The 25,721-nt window shown below is 38.1% G+C and overlaps 1 protein-coding gene across 3 annotated transcripts in view; it reads right to left on the reverse strand.

Annotated features, from left to right (window-relative positions):
- The window catches only part of KHDRBS3 (KH RNA binding domain containing, signal transduction associated 3), a 96,559-nt gene that overhangs the window by 17,702 nt on the left and 53,136 nt on the right, over nt 1-25,721 (reverse strand). For 2 of the 3 annotated variants that reach the window (XR_004359435.1, XM_032701015.1), the window contains exons 6-8: nt 18,963-19,073; nt 17,456-17,648; nt 6,133-6,215 (exon numbers count right to left, since the gene is read on the reverse strand). Coding sequence is in view for 2 of the 3 variants with exons in the window: in XM_032701015.1 (XP_032556906.1) it covers nt 6,133-6,215; nt 17,456-17,648; nt 18,963-19,073 (387 nt within the window). In the remaining variant the exon portion in view is untranslated. The remainder of the gene's footprint in view (nt 1-6,132; nt 6,216-17,455; nt 17,649-18,962; nt 19,074-25,721) is intronic. The other variant, XM_032701026.1, reaches the window with a different exon arrangement.

The following is a 25,721-nucleotide window of genomic DNA, read 5'->3' on the forward strand; positions in this document are numbered from 1 at the left end:
CTCCAAGGCTCACAGGCAACTTGCAGTGATTTGAATTTATCACATTTTGGTTTCATTTGAAGTGATAGCAATTGTTGTTAGATATACACAAAGAGCAACTGAGAAACACTATTTAAGTCAGTGGCACAATGCTTGTTGCCAAGAGAAATCTATAGCACTAATAGATAAATGTGGAAACCCAAAAGCATTCCAGAAAACTGTAAACAAAGCCAGTCATTTCCCCAAGTCCTAATATTTCCCATTTTATAACTCTGTTTAGATTAAATTCTGCAACAGAGTGAAGGTGAGATCACCCTGACTGAAGATCTGAAACAGTTTTAAAATTATAAATTATAAACACAAAATGGCGTTACTACATGAATGACCCATTCTTGTCCCTCAGCAGACACAGGCATACAGTTAAACAAACTATTCCTATTGTAGTTGAGGCTGCTGATGTCTGTTGCAGATTAAAAAAAATGAAGCTAATCAAAAGCTTTTTTTTTTTTACCTAGGAAAAGTATTGTGTTTTAAATGTTAGCACACAAGCCTAAGGAAGTTCTTTGAAACTTCTGAGTGCATGAACCAGACAGATGGGGTTTCTCCATACTTCTTCTTGCACTACAGTAACTGTGTTAGCCATTCTCTCTCAATAGTAAAGTTAAAAGCACATAGTAAACCTCTAATGCTGTTGGAGAGGTAACAAACCCAGCCCCCTTTCTCAGCAACCTTGTCACATAATCTGAATTTCAGTAACAAACCTCATTCCCTGGCATGTTAACTCTCTACAGCATCTGTCACTGCTATGAATGGTTGATCATAAGTACCTCTGTAGTCATCTCAGTGCTATTAAGCAGATGGCAGCGCTAAATCCAAATGATGTAGTACATCTCCCTGGTGGACTTTGTTTCCATACACTACCATTATTCTACAATTCCTCAGTGATAAATCTTATGTATTCTAGAGAACATTAAACAGTGAGCTGACAGTGACAGTTGATTTATTAGCATCCATTTCCCTTTGCCATATTATTGTCTTCGCAAACACTTGTGTGGCTCATGTATGGAGTCACTAAGGGACAAAAGCACTTTGGCTCAATTCAAAACGTATTTCTGAGATTTAAAATAACTAGATTTTTTTCCTCATGCTGCAAATGTTTAAACTGAGTTACAATTTTAAATGAAGACACAATTAAATGCTCCTGCTCCCTCCATAACACTATTATGTGAATTTTCATAATAAAATTGGTCTAGCATTAACATCAGACCATTAAAATACCCACTACTTTTTGCAATAAATTCAAGACAAAAATTAAAATTCTAGACAGGTTTGGGAAGTCTTTTAAGAGTGAGATAAGTTATGGAAGAATGCACATGTGCTGGGGAGGGACACTGACAGGTGTACATGCATCTGACACAGGAAAATATCAGTACCAGGAGTCACGAGTTTGGCTTTCACACTCACAATTCATTTTTCCTTGAGATCATGGAAAGGTTTTTGGCATACAACTGCACATGTTAAATTACTCCATGTGTATATAGAAAAGAAATGTTATGAAGGAACTCCTGACTGCATAACATACAACCTTAAAGTTTGACTGCGTATCAGGAGCATGTAGTGATTGGATGAGGGGATGGTTTTAAACTGAAGGAGAAGATATTTAGGTTAGATATTAGGAAGAGACTCTTGACTGTGAGGGTGAGGAGGCACTGGAATACATTGGCCAGAGAAGCTGTGGATGCCCCATCCCTGGATGCTCAAGGCCAGGTTGGATGGTGTTTGGAGCAACCTGGTCTAGTGGAAGGTGTCCCTGCCTGTGGCAGGAAGGTTGGAACTAGATGGTCTTTAAGGTCCCTTCCAGCCCAAACCATTGTATGATTCTATATTTAGTAGCTTTTGATTTTCAGAAATTGAGAAATATTTTAAGCTATTCTGAGGTTGTTTTGTTTTTTTTATAACAAGACTAAGAAGAACAGTCCAGATTATACCGATGAAAATAGCATTAAACAATCTGTCTGCAAAAAACTATAAATATAATTTAGTCACATCTCTTCTAGAAATCAGTTCAGATAACTAGTCAAGCTCAGTACAGCTCCAAGGGATATGTCTTTTTGACCATAAAAACAATTCCATTAAAGGACATCCTGAAGCACTATTTGGGGCTTTGTTGCATGAACAAACAACTGTGGATAATAAACTGTTCTAAAGGAAAACAACTTTTTTTATAGGATTACAGGGCATTAAGATAGATAAGAACTCAGAAAACTCTAATGCTTCTCTCCCTATTAGTGCTGTGGCAGGTTTTAACTGAATGTTCAGGATGCCACGCACAAGCAAGGATACAGTCTCACACAATGTCAAATAAAATGCCACTAAACTTCTAAGCTCTTGCAGTTTGTTATCAGTGAGCACTTAGTATAAAAATGGGAAGAATTTATTTGCAGAGCAAGCAAAGTCTCATCCACCTCAATGCACACAGAAATACACAGTATCCAATTCTTCATATCTGAACATATCACTCATCCCAGTCCATCTCAGATTTGGTCATTTCTGGCAAACACACTCGAAACATCAAAATAAAAGCAATCAAGGAGAGTCACACTGTTGTACTGAATGGTCAGATTTGGAGAAGGTACTCCTGCTCACCTATAGCAAAAGATGTGCTGTTGTGCAACATCTTACAGATCTCCAAAATTGCTAGAGATATTTCAGATTCTATTGCAAGTGTCCATCTTTAACAGGGGAATCACTACATAAGCAAAAGCTTTAAAAGAGAAATGAGTATTTCCACTGCCTCCAACATATCACACAATGTGTATATTTGTGAACATTAAATCCTGTTCCTGCACTCAAACTTGGTTATATACTAAAAACTACTCCAAGTACTTTAATGAGCCAACTCATTTTCAGTTTAATAGCTGTTTCCCAAATTTCCCCTTTAATACACAATATCATTAATATTACAATATTTCTAGAGAAATCAATAGCAGAAGGCATACTAGAAATACTTCAAGATCAGTATTTTCAACTTAGAAATGGAAAGAGAGTAAGTTGTTTCCACATGCTGGTCACTAAACGATGCATTTTAAACACGTGAATGCCCTCCATGTGTAAATGCAGTTTCCTTCCATGTTTTATGAGGGCAAAATATCAAGAATGATATAAGGCTAAGCTACGAAAACAATCCACTTTCCCTTAATTTCCTTCATAGTAAGGGCAATGTAATGAACCTAAATATGATAAGTATCTCATAATGGTTACACAATGACATTTTGCAATATGGGCTACTACTTGATATTCCAATTAAAGACAGGAATGCAGGTCTAGGTAGCTCAGATGGCTGTTTATAGTTATTACTTTTTTGCCTGCCAATACTATCCCAAAAATCTTTTGGCCAAGCCAGAAAATATGCAAGAAAATGAGAGTTGATATCCTGTGAGAAATATGCCAGTGAATAATTTCATGTTTTCTTTTACCACAGAACACTTAATAAAATTAGGGGGAAAAAAAGTCAAGTAATCATTCCAAAGATAACAATTTCATTAAAATCCAACAATATATGTTATTGTGAAACTACAGGTAAAATACAAAATACAGCAATCATTTTATGAAGTATCTCCTTTAGACAGTTAAGCATGTGCACATATATCTAAGAGTATTATACATTCTTATGTATTAATCCTTTACAACAGCAATTTCATTCCTTGGGAAATTTGTTTGTTTCCTAATTTTAGTTCAAAGGAAGAAAATGCCAGTGAAAACCTTCTTACCATGAAAAAAAAAAAAAAAAATCAAATCCAAGTAATGTTTAGTTTTGGCTCAGGCAAATGACTCTGTAATGAAGTCCAAATGTTTGGTTGCAATAAACCCATTTACCAATACTAGGAGCAGTAAACCAGAACAGAATTACCAACATAAAGTTGAGGACTACTTTGGCAATTTTCTTTTGTGGAAAAAAAAAAATCCATTACCAACAGCTGCTCTCGAAATGTAACACTACAGAGTCTCATATTTTTGAGACTACACTGCTGGTTTCTTAAGTCATTATTTTTATCAATTTTCAGTAGCTTAGAAGCTGTAGCAGCCAAGTATCGGACAAAAGTAATTTCATTATTTTAGTTCTCAACAATAACTACACTGGTACTTTCCACTATGTTTTTTCACATTGACTAAGTTGTTGAGCACAGAAAAATATTCATTTACACAACAAAATTGAAGTTGGTTGTGACAACACTACAGAAGAGCAGATGCCAGGTGTAAAGAGCTTTATTCTCAACTTTGCTGTGAACAGTTCTGTACTATTTCAGATAAAGCTCCATTGTAAACCTTACATATTTAGCAGAACGTGAAACAGGCCAAGAACCATCTATTTATCAATATCTCATCTTCCTCTCCTATTGCCATCTTTGCAGTGGGCAAAGTTTGATGCTTTAATCAGCCAAAATGACTAAAGCAGTAATGTAAACCTATAGTATTTTTTTTAAATAATTTTCTGAACATTATTGTTTTAACAATTTTAAGGGGTTTTTTTGCCTGTAGAAGCCTGGACAGTAAGGAGTTAACGCATTGCTGTGCCTCAAACACTGATGACCATTCAAGTGAGCAAGTTAGAACAGGATGTGCCTGGAAAGGGGGACCATGCAAAGGTAGGGCAGCACCTGACTGGAGCCAATTTTCCTGCTCAGGTCCATGGTGACCACACAATATACAATGCAAGCACAGAAGTGGGGTCAAGGAACAGGCAAGACCAGTAGAGGGGGACTGAAACCAACAAGGACTACAAAGCAAACCCCCAACTCTTTTGAAAACCCTCCATCTGAAGACTGCATGTGCCTCAGTGTTACAGCAAAGAACTCCCTCCCTGGGGAGGGACCCAGGTGTTCCCAGGCTAATTTTAATGTATATAACGAGGAACCTTTTGCTTGGCTGGACCCCATTCCCAACAGATCAGGACTGAGACCATCACAGATCACAGACAATCAAAATCACAACAATTAAGTCTCATCACTGGATCCACAGGTGATATCTTTCCTCTCCACAATCTACTGTTATCCTTTCCTTCTCTCTCTTTTCCTTATGTATTATTTCCTGATACTCTTATAGAAAAAAACCAAAATGCTTACCTAATTCTGCTGCAATTAAATTGTTTTAAAATACATCTGGCCTCATATACACCTGTCATTCAGTGTCATTTTACTCTAATTCACCCCAAAGTATTTATGAACAGGAACCTCAGTTACCCTGCCTCAGAGACATGTCATAACATTGCCATAAAAGTTTCAAAACATTCTCTAAGACATTACAAAATCTACTATTGAGCAAATTACAAAAGCTTCGTCCAAGAGAAAATAGTGAAAATAAATTACAATTCAGTAAAAGGTGCACAGAAGTTCCTTTTTGAGACAGGCACATTGAAAATACCCAATAACAGGAATGATCAACCAAGTTGCTATATCTGTCATGTGATTTTTGCCATTAAGCTCTACCTATAGGAAGAAGTTTTTACTTCATAGCATTTTTCCCAACACTGGGACACATTAGTATTCTTTGTAATTCATGGAATTGCCAAATAGTGACTCCTTTAAGAAAGTAAAATTTTAAGAAAATAAATTAGAAGCGCTTAAAAATACTGCTGAGAATGAAGTGGGGGAAGGAAACAAGTGACAAGCGATTCAAATTTGTCACAAGGAATTCCACAGAGAAGTAAAACACAAGGTGTACTGTTATTACAGTCAAATAAAGGTAAAATACTGGAATATAACCTTGTTAAAAGTAGTAAGGAAATGCAATCAGTTTCATGTTTCAGAAGATTTAATACCTTTTTTAAGTTTCTTTTTCTCCTCTCCCCTCCTTGCTTACTCCTCCCTCCCAAAATGAATCTGAATTAAGTTTTCCTGAATTTCCTGAACTTTTGAAAACTTTCTGATTTATGATTTGGCATCACTAAAACTGTTTCAAGTTATCAGTTCTGGTTTTTTTTCAGACACTCAGAAACTTAACTTTTATACTTATGTGATACTAAAAACAACTAACACAGGTAGTTATTTCTAAAAAGCCTCTCAAAATTTTTGTTGTTTTGAAAACCTTTAAGTAAAACTAACTGGCTAACCACAGAATTTTTCAAATGTAGTTACAGCTGATTTGGAAGCTTACCTTTGTGCTTGAGTGCTATAGCTGTTATCATAAGAATCATAGCTTTGTTCATCATAAGCAGCTCCATAGCCATCATCATACTCCTGAAATGATATAAAAGAAATGTAATATTAACCACAAGCACACTCCAGAAACAAAGTAGTAACCGAGTTCTACCTATGAAAGACAATTTCTCCTGATACGTATGTATGGCATATGTACACCATGAAGTGGTAAAATCTTAATACTAATAGAGACTACTTCCATATACAAATCTAAGAACATAATTTCTTAAAGGGTATTTTGAACTATTGGCAATGTGCTTTAAAAGACTTTTCTTCAGTTAACCTGGCTTGTGCAGAGGCAGTACAAACATTTCATACCCTCATGGTCTTGCATTTGAGTGAACTACCAATCTTCAGGAAAGCTCTGGGAAGTATCTCAGGAATCAAAACATCTGAAAAAATATTATGTACCTGACTTAGGTAGCTGACTTATTTCTGGATAACAAATTCAATATTCTATGTAGACTATAGATAGGAAAGAAGTTTCCCAGAAATAAGACTAGAAAGAAGGATGGGTTTGCTACTTTGCATGCCCTATGTATGCTCTTCAACTTGTGGGAGTTTAGCATCCATTAAGAAACTAGAAGTTAAGGATTTCTTACTCCTCTCCACATTATTCACACTATGTAAGTATACACTGTAACACTCTTCCCAAAACAGCACTGGATTTAAACACCCATCTGAACAAAGCACTAACTCAAACTTCTGTATGGCTTGTAGCTGAAGATAAAAACAAGTGACAATTATGCTGTGTTTTCCCAGAGAAGGATGAACTATAGAAATTCAAGGAACTGTCATCAATTTACTATTCTGTCCAATAATATACCTGAGTTAAACAAAGGAAAAGTAGAAATGGCATATCCTTTGTATTGATTCATAGTAAATCCTAATATTCAAATCCTATCCAAATATCCAAAGACCTTAATAGATATTTAGGGGTATCTTGTCCAGCTTGTGCAAGATGAGTCTGACCTAATGAGAAGACATTTTGAGGACTGGGGGACCCAGAGAAATTAAAATCAGGCATCCTCATCATATAAATATTATATATATATACAGTATTTTCTGAATAAGTATGTATCAAACCCTGGCAACGTAAGGATCAAGTTTCATAAAAAACCAACATTTCCAGGAAAGGGAACCTTTAAGAATCTTTCAGCAATGACAGAAAACAAAATTGGCCAGTAGTATCAATTAGATAGGAATGATAAATGATGGATTGTCCAACTCTAGTGGAAAACATCTCCAGTGATGGGTATCTGACAGCTTTCTAGGCATGGTAAGAAAAGCTATCCATAGCAGAAGCCAGTGACATCCTCAAAACAACTGATGGGAAAATGAAATTCCTGAGAGCTTTTAGCAAGTTTATATGGAAAACAGGCAATCTGCCCATCAATGCAGCTTCACCACTGCTAGATCAGTGCAAACGATTGTGTCCCAGCAGTGATTAGGAGAAGGCTGTCTGTGAACACTGGCCAGCACAAATGAGTGACTCTATTCATTGGCTGGGAAGAAGAAACTAGAATTCTTCCAATTGTCTGCTGAGCAGAGATCCATGGATAAGTAGTGTCCCACTTGAAAAGGAAATGCATTTTCTCTTTCAGTAATTCACTACCCTGAAATTAAACATTAGAAGTCTTAGTGTTTTCTTGCTTATCAGATACTGGTTTCTCTTGATAAGCCACAGACCAACCCCCCAGACCACTGCCTCCTGGCAGTTACTCCAAACAAGCACCTTATTACTTATTGATGCAATATACAGACATCTGTTAACAATACAGACCTTGATCAACAGCTGAATCTGCCTGAGCCAACTTCTTTGCTCTTTTCCAGAACATTACATGACATTTGGTCTCCTCTCATAGACTCTCCCGACTGTGAATGAGCCATCCCTAAGACAAGTTTCCAAACTTCAAGCTGTGCATATCCAGCAGTGGCAACAAATGAAAGCAGAGGACTGAAATTAATCTTCTTACATGTCAGGAAAGCTTTGCCACTAAGGAATCATTGGAGAATTCTTAAGCAATCATTCCTATTATTCACATCTATGTTAACTATTTTGATCATGAAGGAAAGGGGATAACAGACTACTTTGAAATTATGGTGTAACTATGACTTCTTGAAGACAAAAGAACAAAGTAGTTTTGAAATAAGGAGATCCTTCCCAATATGTCCAGCATAACAAAAGGAAAATTTGAGGAGGTCCATGCTATATGAGACTGAAGTGTTTCTAGTATTCGCATTCCTCTTCCAGAGAACTTTTCCCCAGGACTCACTACTGTTCACCACTTCGTGAGCTACTTAAGTTCAGCACTGCTGAAATTAGACCCTGCATTATAATATTGTTTAAGGTGGTTCTTGTAAGCCTTGAATGGAAAGATGTCTGGTTTGTAGTTTATACGTGGGACTCCAGTCACTCAGAATTAAAGCTATCAAAATGTGCTGTTGTGATTACTACAATCCGCTTTAATAGATCAATTCCTTTTTATTGCCATATTTCACGGAATCAGAGAACGGTTTGGGTTGGAAGAGACCTTAAAGATCCAGTTGTGTGACATGGGCAGGGACACCTTCCTTTAGACTAGGCTGCTCAGAGCCCCATCCAACCTGGCCTTAAATGCTTCCGGGGATGGGCCATGCACAATCTCTCCGGGAAACCTGTTCCAGTGCCTCGCCACCCTCACAGTAACGACTTTTTCCCTAATATTTACAGTTATAAACCCCAAAGTTTACACCGAAACAGAGATAAACGTGTGCAACATGTTCCAAAAATAGAATGGTTTTGCTTTCAATGGCTTGTTCTCTTAAGAGATAAGATATTCGAATTCCAAAATGTGTTTACTGTGCACAGTTCCCTTGAAGTAGCAATTAAGCAGGGGCAGCTGAAGTATGTTTTAGAGCTTTCCCTGAATTAGGTCTGACAGTATTTGCTCTTAGTCATACAGTATTTCTAAACTTTCTCTTTCAGGAGGTTACAAATAGGGTCAGCCAATGCAGAATGTTTTATATTTTAAATTAGATCCACACTACTTGAGTACTTTCTTTCTGAATCAGACCTCTTGTGGTTTCAGTAAATGTTTTCTTTAACTTTATTTAGTATTTAGGTGAAATATCCTTGGCCATCTGGCATGTTTCATTACTATAAAATAACACACTAACTTAAATGAAAATAACTCATTTTTACATATATATAATGAAAATGGACAGGACAGAACTTATATGCACAGATATCCTGTACTAAAGTACACCGCTGTACTAAGTACATTCCACTGAGTACAAGTATTGCTGTATAGATTTCTATAATACAGGAAGAACTACACCTCCATAAGAATCTTTTCACTGCATTTTTCCTGCTGATTTTTCGGCATCTTTCAGGTACTTACGAAAGCACTCATGTTTATATCTAAAGCCATTATTCTTCGCATGGATGACAGTGTCTGTATTTCTACTACCTACCAAATGCAATACAATGGCCTTCCCTCTCTACTCATACTACACAAATCCACAAAGAGCTACTCCTAAAGACACTCAGATATTAGAAAGCCTAGTGGCAAAGCCATATTTCCTATTCCAGTCCAAAAACCAAAAGGCCAAACAAGATCGTATCTTCATGAACAGAATCAAGACAGATCATTTGAAAACAGTATGAAACTATTCTGTAAAATCTCAAATCTTAGTAATAAGCTCCCTTATTAAGGTAACCTACAAGCATTTCTTCTTAAAGAGAGGTTCTGTCTGCAGTGGTCTCAATGACAGTGCCCACAGCTGACATAAATCCAAAGAGCAGCACTGGTAACTGGAATTGCTCACTGTGAACTGCAGACATTTTTCATGAACAGAAGCAAAGGCAATGGGTAAATAAGCACCCTTCAAATACATTAAGTTACTATCACAGGTCAAAAAATGATAAAAGTAATCCTTGCCAAAGCTTTTGTACTACTCAAAACATTATAAATCATGTTAAGTCTTGCTCATCAGTGCTTCTTTCTAATTATAACAGTACTCTAAACACATCCATGTTGGTGGGGAATAGGAAATGGCGGCTTTAAGTTAAAATCTGATGGCAGTGACAATAACAGACTAGTGTTTGGACCCTTTTTAGGGAAAATGAACAATATTTCAAAGAACAACAGTGGAAGAAAGAAGAGGGTAAAAACAGCTTTTAACAAAAAAGGCATTTTCAGTGCTGGAAAAAAAAATTGTGAATTCAATAAGAAATCAATTTTCCAGCTGTTCCCATCTAAGGAAATCCATCCAAGGGAAAAAATTAGGGCCTTTATCACTAGGTGATAAAGGTGGTTGTTTCTTTCCCTCATCATTCTCTAAAACTAATACTTACCCCAGTACTTTATCTCAGAATACTGGAGGAATGTATTCCTTTCAGATAAAAATGATCAAATTTAAAAAAAAAATGTGCAGAGATTAACTTGAAGGAGAAAACACAAAACAACATCAGTGCAGTGCAATGAAGAATTTTTTTTTTTTTTAAATTAGAATTGCAAAGGGAAAGAACAGCCATTTTGTTATGTGGAAGTAACATCACCCCCATCATTTAATCAACAGGGAATATGGCGCAATCAAAACAAATATGGGTAGCTACTACCATCTAAAGTCTGAGTGCTCTCATTAAGGACATTAGCAGCAAACATGCACAGACTGTAAGCTCTTATTTTGGAAATTTTCATCTGTTTTCATCTAGAAGAAGCCTAGTACATATTCAACCAGAACAAATAAGGTATTCCTGGAATGAGAGATGTACTAGTGGATTGTTTTTCATGCACCTCAAAAAACCCCCGAGGAGTTGGTAATGACTTTAGACAGTAACATTTAAAGCAAATTACTGCCAGACCAAAACAAATCTGTTTTCTATGCACAACAGCAGGGAGCAATGTTGGAATCAGAAGGACAACTCATTCAGTAACACCAAGTTTTAGATGAGCAGCTTAAACTAAAATACTTCGAAAAGATTTTTATATGAACTTGATAGGTGAACTTTGAGATAGGCAAGTGGAAAAGCTTTTCAACTTTTTCTCCAGAATATTCTTCTCTTTCCACAGCCTATGTCACCTGAGTTCCTGGGAAAATGGAAATATTTTCCATTCTCTCTTACTCCATCTCATCCCAAAAATCCCAGAGGTCAAAGATGTAAAGCAAAACAAAACAACTGAAGGGCTTAAAATCTGAAACATGTACATTTATCTCTTCTTGCTTGTCCTATTTAGCATAAAAAAGAACATTATAATGAGGGGGGGAAAAGCCAAGAAATAATGTTTTCGTGTTATGCACTTTCTTTCCAAAAGTCTTACTCAAATTCACCCTGACTTTAGGAATAGTCTTAGCACCTCTGAAAAGCCAGAACTCAGCAAACACACTGCTTAAAAAGTGTGTAATACCTAAGTGCAAACCACAACATTATCCACAGAGAGGAACAGAAACACCATGGACAAAGGATGTCTCCAGTTCTTAGAAACTGAAGCTACTTCAGTAGCTTCCAGGAACCCAAACAAAAAGCTTCACATTCAAAACAACCAAGCAAATAAAACCACTGATTTAAAATGCTGACTGTCATTAGGAAGTTAACAACATTCAGAAGACAAAGGTAAATTAAAACATGGTGTAACTGTTGCAAAGCAACATTGAAGTTATACTTGAACTCCATTCAAGAATCTATATTCTTTTCAAAGTCTTATGTCATCTAGACTAGCCCTTAACTTTGGGTAATATTGTGCCACCTCAACTTCAAGAAGCATTTATCTCTAAATTAAAAAAGTGGGTTTTTTTTAATATGGTATACAGAATTTTTGCTCTTTTTTCCTATCAATCTTTCCTTCTTCGACCACAAACATCAAGTGAATGTTAATGAGAAAAATTTACGTTAAAAACAGTTCACCATGCAAATTCAGCAGTGTATTAATAGCTTCCACATTAATCCTAATTTTCAGTTTTTCAAAGTCTCAAGTAATTATGATCTCAAAAAGGAGACAGGGAATTCAAGCTCAAGGTTGTAGATTAAAACAGAATTTGCAGTAGTTTTTTAAAGAAAGTGAACTAAATAATAGGCTATAGGTTTTTCAGCTGAATGGGCACTCCCCTGTAAATAGTTAGACTTTGCAATCATTCTTTTCACTAATGGATACTTACATTCATATTTTATAATAATCACTGGATCATGAAATTAATTTCTTAGCCATCCAGCCAAATGTTATTTGTGAACCAACTTCCCCTAAGTCCTACTTACTTCAGGAACTATAAAGCTTTAAAAACAATCCCTAAGCTTTAGGGTCTTGCAGAATCAGCAAATATCTAAACATAGATTTTAAAGAGTAGTTTTAGAAGTTTATCATGTAACTTTTTTGCATCCAACTGTTCTATACATCCTTCTGAGCAGTCTGTGTCTTTAAGCTAAAATAATCTTGGCATGTAACTGGAGATAGTTCATAAAGTTCTTTTTCAAGTTACTTAACATTCATTAGGTTCCCTCGGTCTCTTACTGGTGGACATTTCATCTTAATTTCAATTCTTATTACACAAAGTAATGTCATTAGAGCATTCTAATTGAAGCATTAACTGCTAGAAATTACACATGTGGTCAGTGCATTAGAAAGATCTGCCACTGAGGTAGCCCTTGTCTGAACACAAGAAAACAGTAATAAAATTGCCACAAACAGAACTAAAGCTCTGCCACAAACTTACCCTAGAAGTGGGAGGAATATTTAGATCTGACTGTTTTCTAACATAGTGTTGAAGCAAATCTTGCCCATAGCACACTAGACTGATGAGTTTTGCTTTTCAGTACAGACATTCCACACTGCCACTTAAAGTCTAATTTTTAATGCCTAAAAAGCTGATTAGGAACTCTGATAAAACTCACTTTTCATTTAACACATTTAAGCAGGCAAAGCAGGACTTGACACAGCATCACAAATATATTCATGCAAAGTACAGAAGTGAAATACTGACAGAATATTTACAAAACATTTACCTTTGTAAAATAAAATGAGCAGCAAATAAAAGCATACTCTTAAAAAGCGTCAGTCCCACTGCTGTGTTACTAATTCGGAAAAAAAGTCTGAGAGGACTGAAGCTGTTAAGAAGAGGACAACAGGAAGAGGAAAAGAGCAGCAACTGTTACGAGACAGTAACAGACTGAGCAGTTCTGTTCTAACCCATGTTTGACTGAACATTCACTAAGGAATTGACCTTATTAAAGAGCAGTGAATTGCTAGCACACTGTTACTGATTTTCTGCTTATTGAAAAACTATGGAAAAGCTTAACATTTTCAGCTAGTAGTTAAATACAGTTTCTATTTCATATCTTAACGGAATAAACTGTCAACTTGACAATACATAAAAATATTTTTATCTATTATACAGTATAGTTCAATGAGAACAATTTGAATAAAATTAAGAGGAAAAATGTCCCTGAAACCATCTGTGCTTCAATAAATGAAGCATCCACCTAGTATGGCTTCCCTTATCCAAGTACTATAAAAATAATTCTGGCCATGCATCTCATGTCATATTAGGTTTTCTCCTGACCTAAGCAGTTGAGGAAATAAAAATGGGAGACATGTTAGTTTTCAGAGAAAGTTTATCACAGCAAACAGAGCTATTATAAAGCTGGCTGGCTGTAGAGGCCTGAATATTTGCTATCTAAGCTGATGTTACAGCTATTAGAGAGACATTTTCACAGAAAACGATAAGGAACTGTCATTTAGTGGCTTCAAAACCTTCATCATGGTACTAACAATATGGTGACGTCCCAGGAGGAATGGGTACTGGGGCTGAGAGACATACATAAGTAAGACTGGCAACAGTGGAATGGGAAAACTAGTTACATTGAGCTGGAAAAATGTGCAAGTATTGCTGCTGGTCTGATAAGGTTATGTGAATTCTGCAGAGAAAGCCAAAGCATTCAAGAGCCAGCATTACAGAGACCCCAGAAAGCTGACAGATGATAGAGGCAGCCTATACCTGAGCAGAACTTTCTATAATGGATAACATCTGGAAAACTCACCTATGAGCTCTAAACACAGGACAGGAACGGTCACCCAATTTTCTTGATCTTGAGCTCACATTAAAACACACCTACACTCAAATTAATGACTTTTTGCCTGTGACATAATTTTTCCCATGTGAGATACTGCCTCCAAAATTAACTTTTCAGAATGAAATAAGTAATACCCTTCCCACTTTGTTATTATTTTTTAGAAAACTACTTAATCAAGAAGAGGAAAGAGAGATCACAATAGGCAAGAAACAGAACTGAGTAAATTACTCATAGATGTTATAAATTCATTGGTTTCAAGGACTACAGAAAAAGTTAGCAAAGGGAGCGAGTGAAGGAAAAGGGAGGCTCCTTGTGATTCATTGTCTGTCACAAGATACATTTAATAGCACTCTACAAAAGAAACGAGCAAGGACTTTACACACTGAAAGCCCTGAATCACCTTTTGAGATATTTGCAGAGTTACAGAAGTGAGTGGTTCAAGGCTTCCATCAGCAGTTTGTTTTCTCCTGAACTTGCACACTTTCACATTATTTTAATGAGTACAAAGCAGGGGTTTATAAACCTAAGGGAACGAAAAGCTTCATCAATCCTTACAGACTGTCCAATCCTCAATGGAAAGCCTCCTTGTGGTGGGTTGACCCTGACTGGACACCATGTGCCCACACCAAAGCCACTCTGTCAGTCCCCTCCTCAGCTGTAAAGAGAAAATTTAACAAAAAGCTCATGGCTTGAGATAAAGGCAGGGAGAGATCACTCACCAGTTACTGTCACAGGTAAAACAGACCCAACTGGGGGAAATAAGTTTCTTACCAATGAAATCAGAGGAGGAAAAAGAGAAGTACAAACTAAACCTTACAACACCTTCCCCCCACTCCTCCCTTTTTCCCAGACTCAACTTCACTCAAATTCTCTACCTCCTCCCCTTCAGCAATGCAGGAGAACAGGGAATGGGGGCTGTAGTCAGTTCATCACATGTTGTCCCTGATGTTCCTTCCTCCTCAGGGACAGGACTCCTCACACTCTTCCCCTATTCCAGTGTGGGTTCCCTCCCATGGGAGACAGTCCAACACAAACTTCTCCAGTGTGAGCCCTTCCCTTGGACAGCAGTTCTTCGTGAACTGCTCCAGCGTGGGACCCTTCCATTGGGTGAAGTCCTTTAGGAATAGACTTCTCTAGCTTAGGTTTTTTCCTCTTTCTTAAATACATTATCCCAGAGGCACTACCACCATTGCTGATGGGCTTGGCCAGCAGGAGGTCCACCTTGGAGCTGGCTGGCATTGCCTCTGTTGGACACAGGGAAAGTTTCCAGAAGCTTCTCACAGAAGCCACCTCTGTACCCCACCCAGCTATCAAAACCTGGCCATTCAAACCCTATACTTTTGTAAAGGCTTCTCTGTAATCTCTGGATATTCTAGTCTCCAAAGCTTTGATGCTGCTTAAAATATCTTCTTATGATACCCCTGGTCTTACTGATGTTCTTATCTTACAGACACTTCTCAACCAGTGAGACCTTATTCTGCTCAGCTTGGCAAAGTAGTGCTTTAATATTAGATATAGCTAAAGAGGAATTAATAAGGAAAGGGTAGAAATACTACTAATGACTCCTACCATGTTACCTTAACCTGTAGAAGATACAGTTAAAGCACTTTGATAATGTACTGTGAAGGGACAGGTAAAATGCCATGTGTTAAATTTAACACTGAATACGCAGTACACCAATGGTTTGTGTCCTAGCTAAACTTCCTTCTGAAGAAACCTCATTTTATCAAAGGAGACAAGAAATAGAGTAATTTTAAAGTGGACCATCTAGCACTGCTTTATCAATTACAGCTTTAAGTATATCTATCCTATTTAAGGTATCTTGTTTGGAAGATAAGTGATCCAGTTCTAGAGAACATTCCTTTTAGAAATCTTTTAGCGTAGTACTGTTTTTCTTTACAGTGCTATTTTCTATTTAGTATCCTGATCTATGCTTTACTTCTCAGAGAATGACTCAAAAAGCTGTTATTTCCATGCCACTTCTATAAATACCTGCTATAAATAGCAGATTATATATAAATATGAATTTACTCAAATAGGTTTATATTCTATCATATCTCCATATGTTGTAGAGTGTGTGTCCTGGAAACAGGCTGTTTAATGAGGACTGATTCCTTTAAAAGCATTGTGACAGAATCACTCATTTGCAGCACCCACTTTGACTAGTCAAGTATAGCCAGGGGAAATTTAGACATGTTGTTCAAGTATTCTTCCTCAAAATTAATGAACTACATTAACTTCTTCTGAATTGTTCAGTTATATGCATAAATGTTTATATCAATGACATTCAACTTTTCTGCATAAAGCTATAAGTGTTATATAGAAAATTGGGTTTCTGTTTGAAAGGACAAAGGCTGAGATTTATTTAGAGGGTTTTGGCAGGGGCCAAAGAGAGGGAGTAAGCAGGTGAAAGAGAGGTTGAGAGAAACAAAAAATGTCTAAATAGTAAAACCATTTTCTGGAACTCAGGAACTCCTTTTTATCTAGTCTAAATAACAAACTCCTCCTTACACTTGGCTGTAAAGAGGGCACACAAAGCTTCAATAAATAAAAAACATTAAAAGCATTGTCCTTGAAGATACCATTTTTCTGTAAGTCCATTTTCATGACTATAATTTTGATTTAATGATCTTTTTTCTTTATCTTACTGCTCTGTAAGTCCAGTTTAAGTTTACCATAACAATTCATAACCACATCATTTTGTCATGTACAATATAAAAAACATTTTGATATGATTTTAACGTTTAATAAAATAAAATAAAGATAAATATGTATGCCTTATTGAGATACACTGTACCTTGTAAAAATTTTAGGATTAGTTCTGAAGCTTTCATAAAAATATTTTATTTGTTTAATCATTGAACAGCTTTATGATCCCAAAGATAGGTTTAAGAAGAATATTATTTTGTTTTAGCTGAGAATTAAAAGTCTACAGCATCGTGATTTTTCAGATTTTTGTAAAGCAAAAACCTAATATAATACATTTAAGAGGTACATAACTATTTTGCCAAATGCACAATGTCTTTATGGTAGTGTATATACATAACCTGAAGCATTTTTTTTAACACGAAACAGCTCAAGTCTGAAAAGGTGAAGAGAGATGACCACATCTGCTACAGATGCAAGACTTAATTAGGTACTAATTAAAGAGGTTCTACAGAGTTCTGAAGGTATAGGCTCATCTCTCCACAGTTCCACACTATGCACAGTATGGCACTGCTCCACTTACATATTCCCCGTAGGTCTCCTGTGCCGGGGGCGGCGGGAGGGGCCGGTATCCTGCAGGAGGGGGGACTCCTCTTGCCCTGGGTGCCAGAAGTCCCCGGCTACGACTGACTGGTCCTCTGCTGGGAGGCACTCCCCTGGGTGCTGGTGCCCCTCTGGGTACTCCTGCTGGTGGTGGAGGCACCCCTCCACGGCCCCTGTGAACACATGGATCACTTACCATTAAACACCAAACCCTGGGCCTCCCTTCCAACACCTCCCTCCTGCACACCATGGCAATTTTGCTTTGCTACAGCCAGAAAAAAGTCTAAAAGAGATTTAGAGTTTGTCATTTTTCTGTATGTTTAAATCCAACTATGCACATTATGCAAAGAATACACACTAGACACTGGATTCAGTGATGAAATTTGCATTGGCTTGAGCCATTCTCACATACACAGACACACTCAAAACAATCTGCTGGAATCAGTCAACTTCACTAGACTTTGACTTCTAGCACGTGAAGATTAATTTGAAGGTGTCAGGCTATATCATACTCAAACCCTGCACACAGGAATCAGTTGCAACTCCTTTTTGATCCCATGCAAGCTCCTAAACCCAAAAACCACACTGCATATGAGATACTGAGTGGGTCACAAAAATTACCCTTTTTCTGGTTCTGAAGAGATTTCTAGATGTTGCAGTAAACATCCAAACATGTAATAAATGTGCAGGGTGATTATAGGATATAACCTGATGTTCTACATGTATATAAAACAGGAAATAAGAGTATGTTTGGTTTAAAAATTCTGAAAGTGTGATAAGCATTAACTTGCATTCCATTACTTTGGTCACTTAACATATGGATGAAAAATATGAGACTTCGGTTAAATTAGTTTTCAAAAAACAGTTGATCTTTTTTAGATATGGCCTCTCCTCCTGCCTCCCTGTAGTAAAGGGAGAGACTCAGAGGTACAATCTGTGAGAAATGGGCATAATTATTCTCTTTAAACATTGCTAATAGACATCTCCTTTTTAAAGGAGATAATTTCACCTCATGGACTATAATTGAGTCTAAATGACCGCTGTGGGCATATAGACTTGTTCCAAGGAAGTCAGACCCTCATTGTATACTCTAACAGATACATAGAAGGAAACAAAGCACAAGCTCTACACTACCTTTCTATCTATCAAACCATTATCTAATTTATCTCAAGAGTAGTAATTGAGTGATAATACTGTCCTAATTTCCGTAGAAATTTCCAACTCAAACAATATTACAAAGGTCCAGATTAGGCCTTAAGATTTCCTATCCCATTTCATATAACTTCACATTGATGAAGTAATCAGAAAACAAGGCAATCGTTTTATCACAATAATCAGTATTTCAAAACTGCATCACTGAATGAGGAATGCAAAAATATAAAGACACCATCAGGATTGATTTTATTAATTCTAATTACTGATCAAAACACAGTCACAAGTATTTAAACAAGCCTAGAGAGTAAGTGATTTAAAACTGTGCTTATTACTTGGTTTTGGCTAATCTGTAGAATGCCTCCTCAGGACAGGGTACCAGCTGCTTATTTGACTTCATTGTAGTGGGGGCAGGGGTGAGCAGTGAAGTTCCCAGACACAGCCTGCTGAAGTAATATAAAGAAATAGCAAATGTGATACTTTCCAAGTGAAGCTGAAGAAAGGGAAATGAACCTACTGGCATAGACAATAGTCAATACCAAGTCAAAAAAAGGCATTAAAGATTCAAGAATCACTAGGCATAATCGTGGCATCCTTCAGACAGGGTGCAAGAGAAAGCAGGAAATGGGACATGCTGAAAAACATGGAAAAGCATTTGAGGGAAGAAAAAAAGTACAGTTTTTCAAGCTAGCATAGATTTATTCTTGGAGTAATTAGAACACCAGATCCATGTGATGAGGTCTTTCCTGCATTTCTAAAAACAGTTAATAGGATTAGAATGGTGATAGGTGGGAAATAATATTTCTCTTATGAGATCATTTATGATTTTAACTTATAACTTTAGGAGTTACTGCAGGAGGAATGAATAATCTGAGATGTACAGTTCTGTATTACACCATCATGGCTAGGCTTGCTTACTGCACTAGGCTGGAAGACACTAGAAAGGCATCAAGAAAGGTAACCCAGTGACAGGAGAGTTCAATCATCACCACAGAGACTGGAGTCATGTCAGGGAACGATGCTAAGAGCAAATTTTTAGAAACTGTAAATTGTTGTTCCTTTAGGAAGTTATCAGGGAACTAAAGCTTGATTGACATTAACAGTGAAGAGAAACTCAAAATACTGAGGAACCACTTGAACAGGAACCTTTGCATACCTTTGCAAAAACAACAGATCAACTCAGGTGTTGCTTAAATTGAAAAGGGCAGCTACATGAATTATGTTTAAAACTGTTTAAATGAGTAAGATGTATATACATCATATGGGAAGACAAATTCTATGGAAAGTCAGAGCAAACACAAAATTGTCAAAAAAGAAAAGCTCGAGAAAGGGCAAAAGGGGCTCAGTAAGGCTAGAACAGGTTTTAAAAGAGGTATCACTTGAAGGGCTGAACCCAACTCTAACCGGAAAGGAAAAATGCGAATTAAAAAAAAAATCCTGATAAAAGCTGGTCAGAGAAAACTAAAGTCCTTCAAACCTTCCAGAATCAGGAAACCTGCCAGAGTGAGCCTAGATCACCAGTGCAGAACAGTGTGTATCTACGAATGTATACATGTACGAATACATGAAGATTTTGCTGCACAGTAAAAAAGACTAGACAATGTTCTCATGGAAGAGCTGTTCTTACAGTAATCCATTGGATAGTGCTGCCAATGTTCTAGAGACAAATTACAGAACAAAAGGAACAAATAAAAGTGCACTGTTCTTCTATAAACTGCAACAGGGTTCAGATGCCTACTCCTTAATCTGTAGATGATTCCAAGTCTGAATGTTCAGAAAGGAAAATAGCAAAAAAACCCCAGATTATAAAAGGGGACACTTGGGAGTTAATACATATGTATATATAAATTTAAACATCCCAACATTATATGAAGTAATAGGTTCTGCTGTATGCCTATATATAGAACATCTAGACATAAGATTGGCCCAGAGGTCAGGATGTTAAATTATACATATCAGAATATTAAAAAAAAATTAGAAATATTGAAATATGTAAAATATAGAAAATATTAGAAAATATAAGAAGATTAGAAAAAGGAAGAGTGCATACAACTTCGTTAGTCAACTGTGTATATTCGCAGTCTTGTTTCCTCATTTTGAAGAAAACTAAAATAAGTGGAAGTACAGAAATTATGTCAAAGATGCCGCAGTGTAGAACAGCTTACAGATCAGGAACAATTAAGTAGATAAGGTACTTCATACTAGAAATGACAGCTGAGGCTTATCTGATGGATCCAATAGAAACAAAGGAATGGAGAAGGCTGAGGGGTGCCCTTGTCTTCCTCAAGAGCAGCAGTGGAGCAGGAGTTGCTGATCTCCTCTCTGGTGACTAGTGACAGGACAGAACAAAATTGCATAAAGCTTATTTTGAAATTTTGTTCTTTCACTTTCTTGGCCTTTCCATCACCTAATCAATTATTTTTGAGGAGTAATCATTTGCTTCTTAGGCCTCTGAAGAAACTGCACAGAGGGTCTGTTTTCTATGGTTTCTCTTCTACAACTGTCTCACCTATGAATTAAAAAACCTTGGTGCAACTACTAAAATTTAATTAATTCTTCAACATATTTCAGCCAAATTAAGACAGCTCTGTTTTATCACATTCACCAAGATACCTTACCATCAAATCAAACATCATGGCTCCTAGACCCCTTTTACTGCTTGCTTCTTTGCCCAAGGACATCATTCTGCAACCCAGAGTTCAGCTGCCATCACCAACTCTTGGTCTTTGCTAAGAGCCTACTAACTGGTTTTATGTTCTTTATAAAAACTTTACAACAAGTTGCAAGTTATCAAAACAGTCATCTGTCAGCCGATGTCAGCCTTGACTACCTGCTCATATTCTGAAATACAAGAAAGGTCTTTCTGTCTTTATTTTACATCCTCACTACCATGCTGTCACCTCTGTACCTTTCAGAAGTCTTTTGAACGTCCTCTATAACCCAGTACCCATAAGAACATCTTTTGGTGTTGAGACTGCCAATATACCCAGGATAATGGTGTGCACAAATGAGCACTGAACCTCCCACATCTGTCTCCAAACTTTATTTTCAGCTTTGAAACAGAGTCAAAGTGTTTTTTTATTTCATGTGCCCTGAAAATAAGGTCCTTGACAGTAATCCCTCAGATGTATGATACTGCAAATACACAAGTACTGAAGCATCACAGGGGACACTGTTTGATTGTCTTTTTGCTACATTTTTAAGTACCTGTTAACTGTAATTTCTATTAAACACACACTAATAGTTAAATAGACATTAAACACTCAGCAAATCCTACCTTCTAACCAGGTGCTGTTATTTTCACTTCCAGACACGCTTTAGCAACAAAATGACCATCTATGCACTTGAGACCATTGCGCCTTACCCTCAAAGAAACATTTTACTGCTTGATTACTATGGCTTTGAGAGAATTTGAAATATTTGTTTCATCTTTATCAACACTTTGGCTTTGATTTTCCTGAATTTATTCATCCGGCAGTGATGAATCCAGTGAAGGAAGTCAACCCTTCCCCGTTAAACATACAGAAAATTTAGATAGCTTAATTCTGAATAATTTTACTCCCAGTGCTGGGTAACTAACTTGTAGACTCTGCATTAAAGAAGTTATTTCTTATGTCTGGGTACCATGGACTAGACTAAATAAAGTAAATCCCAGTAACTCATTTACTATTTAATATTAAATAACTTATTCAATAATTCACTACAAAATGGGGGGAACAGTCTAATTTAACTCCCACATGTCACATCATCCCTTGAAGATATCATGAAAACTATTTTTGTTTGAACCTGACTTCTCCCATTATGTTATTTCATTACTTATACTTGTACTTTAGTATACGAGGAAAATAAAAAGAATAAGTGAAGCACAATATCTATAAAGCTATCAAACATACATCAGAGGAAGTGAGAAAAAGCCTATACAAAAGTCTCAGGTTGTGCTAAAGTGATTTGTAAACACTAGTAATGATAGAAAATGGTACGTGTCTATAAACGTGGAAAGCATACCTTTACTGTGCCCGGTTAAAGTATTAGTTAAGTCTTGTATTTTGTGATTAACATGTTGTTTGAATCAAGAGTTTAATGTGTGGAAAAATATTCTCAAGAAAATCTAATACCATTTAGAATTACTTTATACTTTGTTAGACTCAAAAGATTCATGAGTGTCTAGAAGTAATTCACATGTACTAATCTAATTGTTGATTCCCATTAAAGTGGCATTTTACCAATTCATACAATTTAAATACTTCCTATTTGGCCTTTATTAGCAATAATAATTGACATTTCTACTTTATAGTAGTCCCATAGTGTTTCATAGAATCATAGAATCAGCTGGGTTGGAAAAGACCTCTGAGATCATCAACCCCTGATCCAACACAGCCGTAGTTATCAGACCATGGCACTAGAGTGTCACACCCAGTCTCATCTTCAAAATCTCCAGGGACAGAGAATCTACCACTTCCCTGGGCAGCCCATTCCAATGCCTGATTACCCTCTCTGCAAAGAATTTCTTCCTAATATCTAACCTAAACTTCCCCAGTAGAGCTTAAGACCACATCCTCTTTTCTTACTGATAGTTGCCTGGGAGAAGAAACCAACCCCCACCTGGCTACAACCTCCTGGTAGCTGTAGAGAGTGATGAGGTCTCCCCTGAGCCTCCTCTTTTCCAGGTTGAACAACCCCAGCTCCCTCAGCCTCTCCTCATAGGACTTGTGCTCCAGTCCCTTCACCAGCCTTGTTGCTCTTCTCCGGACCTGCCCCAGCACCTCAATATCCTTCCTGAACTGAGGGGCCCAGAACTGGACACAGTACTCCAGGTGTGGCCTCACTAGTGCTGAGTACAGGGGAAAAATCACTAAATCACTTCCCTGGCCACACTGTTCCTGATTCAGGCCAGGATGCCACTGGCCTTCTTGGCCACCTGGGCACACTCTGGCTCATGTTCAGCTTCCTGTCAAACTCCCAGCTCCCTTTCTGCCTGGCTGCTCTCCAGCCACTCTGTGCCTGTAGCGCTGCAGGGGGTTGTTGTGGACAAAGTGCAGGACTCGGCACTTGGCCTTGTTGAACCTCATCCCGTTGGAATCAGCCCAACTCTCCAGTCTGTCCAGGTCCCTCTGCAAAGCCCTCTTGCCTTCCAGCTGATCGACACTCCCCCTCAGCTTAGTGTCATCTGCAAATTAGCTAATGGTGGACTCAATCCCCTCATCATCAACAAAGATATTAAACAGAACTGGGCCCAACACTGATCCCTGGGGGACACCACTAGTGACCGGCCGCCAACTGGATGCAGCTCCGTTCACCACCACTCTCTGGGCCCGGCCCTCCAGCCAGTTCCTAACCCAGCACAGAGTGCCCCTGTCCAAGCCCTGGGTTGCAGCTTTTTTAGGAGTATGCTGTGGGAGACAGTGTCAAAGGTTTTGCTGAAGTCCAGGTAGACACATCCACAGCCTTCCCCTCATCCACCAGGCGGGTCACCTGGTCTTAAAAGGAGATCAGGTTGGTCAGACAGGACCTGCCCTTCCGAAACCTGTGCTGGCTGAGTCTGATCCCTTGTCCATCCTGTAGGTGCTGTGTGATTGCACTCAGGATGATCTGCTCCATAACCTTGCCAGGCACTGAGGTCAGGCTGACGGGCCTGTAGTTTCCTGGGTCCTCCTTGCAGCCCTTTTTGTGGATTGGCGTGACATTTGCCAACTTCCAATCATCTGAGACCTCCCCAATGAGCCAGGACTGTTGGTAAATGATGGAGAGCAGCTTCATGAACTCTTCCGCCAGCTCCCTCATCTCCCTTGCATGGATCCCATCTGGTCCCATAGACTTGTGAGGATCCAAGTGGCTCAGCAGGTCATTAACTTTTTCCTCCTGGATTACAGGGGGGGCTATCCAGCTTCTTATATCTGTCTACAAGCTCCAGAAGCCAGTTGTCCTCAGGACAACCTGTCTTACTCTTGAAAACTGAGGTAAAGAAGGTGTTAAATACCTCAGCCTTTTCCTCATCTTGATAACTATGTTCTTTCCTATATCCAATAAAGAATGGAGGTTTCCTTGTCCCTCCTTTTGCTATTGTGATCTGTAGAAAAACTTTTGTATCCTTAACAGAAGTGGCAAGATTGAGTTCGAATTGTGCCTTTGTCTCTCTAATTTTCTTTCTACATGACCTAATTACATTCCTGAACTCTTTTTTCCATAATTGGTAAGCTCTCTGTTTTACCCTAATTTCCTTTCAAAATCTCCCTGTTCAGCCAGACCGGTCGTCTTCCCCGTCAGCTTGGCTTTCAGCACACTGGGACAGCCTGCGCCTGTGCTTTCAAGACTTCCTTCTTGAAGCATGTCCATCCCTCCTGGACCCCTTTGTTTTCAAGGGTTGTTTCCCAGGGTACACTCTGAACTAGTCTTCTGAATAGGCCGAAATCTGCCCTGCAGAAGTCCAGCGTAGAGGTGTTATTGGTAGCCCTCCTTGCATCACTGAGTATTGAAAACTCTATTACTTCATGGCCACTGTGCCCCAGACGGCCTCCGACCACCACATCTCCCACCAGCCCCTTTCTGTGAACAGCAGGTCTAGCGGGGCCCCACCCCTGGTAGGCTCATTTATCAGCTGGAGCAGGAAATTATCCTCTATACACTCTAGGGCTCTCCTAGACAGCCTCTTCTCCGCTGTGTGGAGTTCCCAGCAGACATCTGGCAGGTTGAAGTCACCCATGAGAACAAGGGCTGGTGATTGAGACATCCACCAGGGCTTGTAGAATAATTCATCACCCTCATCATCCTGGTTGGGTGGTCTGTAACAGACTCCCACGAGGATGTCAGCCTTGTTGGCCTTCCCCCTGATTCTGGTCCACAGGCACTCAACCTTATCGTTACTGACCGAGTTCTACAGTCAAGAGACTCTCTAACATACAGAGCCACCCCTCCACCTCTCCTACCTTGCCTGTCCCTTCTGAAGAGCTTATAGCCACCCGTGGCAATGCTCCAGTCGTGAGAGTCATTCCATCACGTTTCCACGATGGTGACTATGTCACAGCTTTCCTGCTGCACAAAGTTTCTAGGATTTGTTTCCAGCAAACTAAGTTACTGCCCTTGACCACAGTATCAGG

Source organism: Chiroxiphia lanceolata, chromosome 1 (genome assembly GCF_009829145.1).
Source record: "Chiroxiphia lanceolata isolate bChiLan1 chromosome 1, bChiLan1.pri, whole genome shotgun sequence".
Taxonomy (NCBI): domain Eukaryota; kingdom Metazoa; phylum Chordata; class Aves; order Passeriformes; family Pipridae; genus Chiroxiphia; species Chiroxiphia lanceolata.